This window comes from Macrobrachium rosenbergii, chromosome 10, assembly GCF_040412425.1.
Source record: "Macrobrachium rosenbergii isolate ZJJX-2024 chromosome 10, ASM4041242v1, whole genome shotgun sequence".
Classification (NCBI taxonomy): domain Eukaryota; kingdom Metazoa; phylum Arthropoda; class Malacostraca; order Decapoda; family Palaemonidae; genus Macrobrachium; species Macrobrachium rosenbergii.
In genome coordinates, this window is record NC_089750.1 from 6,605,076 (window position 1) to 6,612,228 (window position 7,153).

Sequence of the window (7,153 nt, forward strand, 5' to 3'; positions counted from 1 at the left end):
GTCTTTTTTTATGTTGCCTAGAATTATACAGCCCCAGGGACAGTCACAACAGTCTAATGTAACAGGAAAGTTCAGCAGTTCATCAAGACCATGTAAAGTTCACTTTACTTTTTATTTTCTAATTTTTCTTTAGAGTCCCCTTCTGTTGGGCTGACCACCGACCTCTTGCCATTTCGTTTGACCAAAGTATGCGACCTTGTTGCATATGTCAGTACCAATATTTTTTTTGTTGTTGTTTTGTTTTTATATATATATTTTTTTGTTTATCGCATTTTGGTTTTTCATTAGACCTGTTTTAACCAGGAGGTTAGGGTTAGGCAATTCGTAGTCTTAAAGGTTACAAATTCCTGTAAATATTTGCTCGTGTTGTAGGAATTGGAAAACCATATTAGCACTTCCTGAATTTAAGAGATTATTTTTTTTTTTTTTTTAAATATCACGTTAAAACCCTAACACGAAAATAGGGTAAAGGTTAGAGCCGAGTCTCTTGAAGTGGTTTTATGAGAAACAGGCCTAGGCTGAAGTGGTAGTCGGAATGGAAGAAATGTTGGAACCTGCTATTGATGAACTATCTGTGTAGGTAAACAATAGTGGCTCACGCTGTAGTATTTTTTTTTTGCACAGGGTCTCATCCTCGATGTAGGTGTTCAAAGGAAGAATGCTAACCATGTTTGTTGGGAGGAAATTGCCGGTTAAGGGATTTTTCGTAAATGTTAAAATCAATTTTTGCAATTGGGGAAGAGAAAATGTGTACATTAGCACGTGCTATACAGATGCATATGGCAGTTGAGATTAAGTAATCCACATTTATGTAACACGAAGAGATTTGTCATGGATTTGCGTAATTCAAAGAGAGTTCAAACCCACTGATTAGATTCACATTTACACATTTTTACACAAACGCAAATCAAGAAAAACTAATTTGTAAATTCAGTATTAAAACGCGCTTATGCACACATACGAAATTATGTATAAGTTTTACAGCATAAATGTGATAGTTTTTTTTTTTTTTCACTTCCAAGTGACTGCCCAAAATTAGAAATCGCTTTCGAAAAGGAACTTCAGACAAGTAATTATAATCGGAATATGCGAGAAGTTCACATGAATGCGATGTAAACATAGAAAAAAAAAATTATGCAGCCTTCCTGTCCTGTTGCACTTTCCTCCCACAGGAAAAGGGGATGTCGTCTGGAACCACGCCCTTCCCAAATTTGTATGCGGAAGGCCCTGGGATCAAATTAGCAAAGCGAGAGAACAAACGAATAAAAGGCCTAAGTCACAATTTTGTTTGTTAATATTTTGAAAAGGTCGAGGGCGCGAATGACATGAAATGTAGCTTCGATTTGTCGGTTGGTATGTTTTGATTTGTGCGCGGGAAAATGGTTCTATTTATTATAGTTGTTTGTCGTTTGTTATTGTTATGTTTACGTACTCGCTGAAATAACTATGACTTGTTATTATGGTTGATTTATCATAAGCGTGGAGTTATTATGTTTTTCGTTATATGGAGATGATCTTGAGTTACCGTATAGAGTCTATAGGACAGAGAGAAACGCTCGGAAAAGCGACTGACAGAATCAGGGAAGACGATTCACAATAGGAATTTTGAGTTAAACGACGGAGAAATGAATTGAATTAACTGTTTTATCCTCACTATGGCGTTTTTTTCCTTCTGGGGTTAGGTCTACAGCTTCCTTTTTTTAAGGTCCACCCCTGCTCGTTTCATTTCCTTTTACTTTCTCTTCAAGCATGGGGTACAGTAAGCCATTTGGTGACCCGCCCTATTGGCCTTTGTCTAAAAAAAAAAATGATACGTGCGTGAAGAATGGTGCGAGATTTCAAGACCATGCTACTTGATCCTCTTTGTTTAGTTGCTTGGTTTTGATAAGTCTCCTAAGAGTATCATAAGATGTTGAAGGATTAAGAGGCATGGAGACGAAGGAATGGTGTTTTAATTAGGTTTTAGATGAGGAGATGGCGTGACGTGAAAGCTTCCCAAGTTTCAGCACTGTAAGACTAGTTTATTCATGTAATCTGGCGAAGCTATGAATATATGCGTCTACGCTAGACGTATGTTTCAGGTTGTAAGTTATTTTATTTTAGAACCAAAACATAGATAAAAGTAGTTCAGTCTATGAAGACTAAAGTAAGAGAAAGCTCCGGACTCATAGCAGACCCATTACCCCGTTGTCAAGACGAATGTTGAAATCTCGATTTCAGCAGGCACAGGAAAATCATCTTGATAGCTAAAACTTGAATAAGTTTACACATGATTAATTAAAACTTGCGATAAGGGAAGTGATGAAAGAAGTATAACTTTATTCTGTTTGGAGAAAACAAGATTAGGTCTAGAGTACCAATAGAAAACCTTCGTGAACATAAAGAAATACTTGTAGCGTTTTGATAGCTAATTTAACTACTAGAAGTAGTCTTTCATTATGAAATAACGCCAAAATCACAGCGGAATATAGTTTAGAGTCACACATGCAGAAGTGAGCCTGTGGAACAGCCTCCCTAAGGGCGTTGTGCAATTGGAACTTCAAAAGTTCAGGCATTATTACCCTAAAACAATTCTCCTTGTATTTTATTGATTTAATTACATTTTAGATATTTATTTAATAATTTGTTAATATATATTTTTCCCCAATAACTTATCTCTGCCTGCATTTCGCATTACTTTCTGTTACTTCTTGCAAATAAATACCACACTCTTTTGAAGCTTGACTTTCAAGTCTGTGGGCTTGTTCCATATGAACAGTTTATAATAATAATAATAATAATAATAATAATAATAATAATAATAATAATAATAATAATAATAATAATAATAATAATAATTTAATAATAATAATAATAATAATAATAATAATAATAATACCTCTGCCTATAATTTAATAATAATAATAATAATAATAATAATAATAATAATAATAATAATAATAATAATAATAATTTTTGCTTATACGTTAGCAGACAGACGCTTTGGCGATTTCCTTGCCCCGTCGACCTTTCGTATTTTCAAAGGCTCTGTGGTGCCTTTTAGCAGTTGGTTACTTCCCTTCGTCGCCTTACGCAAGAGAGACACAAAGGTCCTCGTCGTGAATGTCAGGGTGAATTCCTGAGCATTTGTTGTATTCTTTTAGTACCATTTGCTCCGCTAAAGATCATAGAGTTATCGAAGTGTCTGCATGGACCTACCTCACGAAGCGTCCTAGGTATTTTGTGAAGGCGCCTCCGTTTTTTTGTAAGGTTGCAAGGGTTTTTTTTCTTTTTAACCTTTTATTTCATGGTGAAGTATTACGAAGGTTTGGGAAGGAAACTTTCAGTTTTATTTATCTCGTCTTTGTGTGCTTTTATATATGTATATATATATATATATATATATATATATATATATTATATATATATATATATGTATATATATGTATATCTATGTATATATATATATATATATATATATATATATTTATATGTACAGTAAATATGTGTATATACATATACATTTATACATACATATATTTATGTACATAAATAAATATATTTCTTTATGTATATATACATAGACATATGTATATACAGTATATATGTATAAATGCATATGTATTTACACTTATACAAATATATATATATATATATATATATATATATATATATATATATATATATATATATATATATATATTAGAGAGAGAGAGAGAGAGAGAGAGAGAGAGAGAGAGAGAGAGAGAGAGAGAGAGAGAGAGAGAGAGAGAGAGAGAGAAAGGGGTGAGAAAGACTTTACAGTTTTATTTCTGAAGTAGCTTATTCTGGTTTTACGATTCAAAATCTTGACTGTTTTATTTTCAAAGGAGAACGAATACTAAAAGCAGATTCTGACAAGGATTATATTATATATATATATATATATATATATATATATATATATATATATATATATATATATATATATATATTTATATATACATACATACAAATAAATTTCTTGACATAAGCCTAATCCTTCGGGCCAGGCCTAGGAGAGCTGTTAATCAGCTCAGTGGTCTGGTTAAACTAAGGTATACTTAACTTTGTCCATATTCAGAGTTGAAAACAATTCAACTTAAGATCATACATCTGTTCTGGAGGTGTCAACAGATTAAAAATACAAAAGTGTGTTTTTCGAGTTTTATTATAAATCTCTCCAGGTGCAACAACTGCTCACTATTTACAATATTTAACAGCTGATGGAAACATATGTCGCCTAAGGAACAATAGCAGTTTTTTTTTGTGCTAAAGTTTTCACATACTAAGGAATAAAAGAGACAGATTTGAGCAACAGAGTGAGAGAGAGAGAGTGAGGCAGATTTATGGAATAGCAAATAGAAATCTGAGGTATGGAAATCTGAGCAGAAGTGATAAAACAGATTCACTTACAGTTAAATAAAAATTTACAAAGAATCTTCGTGAAATGATACACTGAGCCTAAAGAGAGAGAGAGAGAGAGAGAGAGAGAGAGAATTCCAAAGGCAGTTTAGAGAAGAAGAGAAAGCCAATCAACGAATAGCACCACAGAACTGCATGTGACTTTAGGATAAATAATTCCAAAGCAGAATCTTAAGCTTCAAGAAAATAAGAATCAGAGCAGAAGTAAAGATCTAGAAAGCCATTTTTGAACATGTCAGGAAATACAGTCATATATTATCTTGCTTTACAGAAGGAGTAATAGGTCTATAAAGGAGCTGTTTCCTAGAAGGTGTTTGTAGCCAGGGGCGCTGCTGCAGTCTCTGGTGCAGCAGGCACAGCAGAAGGGATGGCGGATGTTCCGGCTGGAGTCTGGGCACCTGCAGGGCTGGCGGTTTTAGCGGCAACAGCTGCCTGGAGTTGAGGAATGGCCAGGTTGCGGGTGGCTTGAGCCTCCCAGATGCGCTGGAATTCCTGGTGAGCCAAGGCATTCTGTTCCGCGTCGGAGAGGGGCCTTACCTGGTGGTTATCAAAAAGATTGCAATTAGAATTTCCTAGTTATGGGATTTTATTTCCCTACTCCCTTTTTCGCCAGACTGGACGATTTTGTGGTAAAGTTAGGCTATTTGATTTCTGAAGTAGGCCTAGTTGTAAGAGCTATTGCTACAGAAATTTATTTTTGTGATTTTTGCAAGAGGAATATGAACACCAGTTTACTTATTTACTGCAGATAACTAGTTTTATTTACATTGCATAATATAACAGTGTTCCTCTTATTAAAGGTAAGATCTAAACTGATACCAGAGGTTTATGTTCTCATGCCCGTCTATCGAGAATTCTTCAACTTACCACGAATGAGGTCACTGGGATGACGTGCTGAAGGGTAGGTGCCTGCCCAGCTACCCCGGGGGTCTGAGTCAGGAACGGCGTCTGCACTTGCACCAGAGGGGAAGGTATGGCACCCTGAGGGGCAAAGAACAACCCTGGGATGGTGGTTTGAGCCTGCGGCACTGCGGCTGCTGGGACAGGAGTTCCTGTCGTGGCCGCCTGCGGCATGGCTTCTACAGCTGCAACCGCCAAAACAGCTAAAACAACCTGGAACGAAAAGGAAAGTTTTTCATTGGATAAAGCAGCCTTGTAGATAAGTGATCAAATGCCGCCATAAACAGCCAAAACATGGCGGACGAATTGTCTCTAGGCCCATTGATGTTTATGTTTCTCCTGCGTTATCAGTGACGGAAGTTGTGCTTAGTTTCGTAAACCAGCTACAGATATCACTGCTTGTAGTTAAAGAAAGAAAAATATATTATCGTTTCCCGTAAGTGAAGCATCAAGAAAATTAAAAAGATATAATGATATGTCCAAGCATTTCTCTTTCTCGTCGTACTAAGCACAGCTCATTTATCCATCTTAGGATTTCGCATTCAGGGCGCAGTTTAAACACACGCACAGGATCCTTCTATAGTATGAGAAAAGTTCACTCTAAATCGATTCTGATTACTCTCATTTAAATTTACTCTCGACATATAATTCTATAAACTGGAGATAGTGCCTAAAAGTGTTCCGCAGTTTGGGATTGTTTACTGTACTCTCAAGAATGAATTTTATTATGTTGTTGTTCATTATATATATATATATATATATATATATATATATATATATATATATATATATATATATATATATATATATATATAGACACACATCACAGATCTTAACTATATTAGGTATAGAGACCAGCCATAAAGAACTTTGAAAAACACTTGAAAAGTAAAGTATGCTTCATCACGGGATACTGAACAATAGTTTTTGTAGTATATTACTGAATAAAATACGCAGTTGGAAAATGTTTTAACCAGCGTGCATTTTTCGTAAAAGCGGATATTTTGTAATAACGGCGAAGGCAACGAAATTACAAGTGGCATTACATAACTACTGTGATAAATTTGGAAATCTGAAATTTTTTCCAAAGGTAGGTTTTGTAACGAAAAATAGACATTGCTACCTTTTATGCATTACCAAAATGCCATAGAATTATGATTATATATTCCACTGTGAATTTACATCTCTTATGGAAAGTGTAGATTTGAGAGAATTTGGACAACAGTTAAACAAATATAGCAGATAAACAAGTATTCAGTCAGACTTTTTCAAAGACTTTCCACGAATTTGCTACTCACTGAAAAGCAGGACTACAACTGCACGTTGGAACAATACTCACCAGGGAGTTCATGTTGGTTTGTGTGTTGTGAGACACCGTTGATGACTTCGGCAACTGGGGCCTCTTATATACCTCGACATCACCTCCATGACCATTCGAAGCCCCGCCCACCAACAAACCACCCCGCGAAAGGCTTCGACTTGGCGCCAGCCTCCTCCAGGTCCTGCTGGCTGCGTTCACTTCGTCTTTTTTGACGTAGACTATAATTACAGCAATTGCTTTAGCAATGGATATTATTATACTTTGTGCATGTTACCATTAGCTATAATTACAGCAATTGCTTTAGCAATGGATGGGGATTATATTTAAGTACTTTGTGCATATTGACATTAGGCCTATGCTTCATTGCAGAGTTCGGTGTCAGCACCCTTGAAATTAAGACTTATTAATATTCACATAACACTTAATAAATCATTGTTATATTTTGACGGACATTGACTCTCAGCATCTTTGCTTGCAGAAGTCATTGGAAAGCGAAAATATACTTCACAG

General features: G+C 35.4%; 1 protein-coding gene across 1 annotated transcript; it reads right to left on the minus strand.

Moving 5' to 3' along the window:
• Nucleotides 1-4,150: 4,150 nt before the first annotated feature.
• On the minus strand, nucleotides 4,151-6,805 carry LOC136842463 (uncharacterized). Its single transcript, XM_067109821.1, has 3 exons — nucleotides 6,662-6,805; nucleotides 5,290-5,535; nucleotides 4,151-4,959 (listed from the first exon to the last, which is right to left on the minus strand). The coding sequence occupies exons 1-3, from the start codon at nucleotides 6,671-6,673 to the stop codon at nucleotides 4,726-4,728; spliced, it is 492 nt and encodes a 163-aa protein (XP_066965922.1). The 5' UTR covers nucleotides 6,674-6,805; the 3' UTR covers nucleotides 4,151-4,725.
• Between the last annotated feature and the right edge of the window lie 348 nt (nucleotides 6,806-7,153).

Excerpts from the sequence above, each read along its gene's own strand:
- LOC136842463 (XM_067109821.1), bottom strand. Across the intron at positions 4,960-5,289 it reads TCCCAGTGACCTCATTCGTG|GTAAGGCCCCTCTCCGACGC; the intron begins GTAAGTTGAAGA and ends GATAACCACCAG.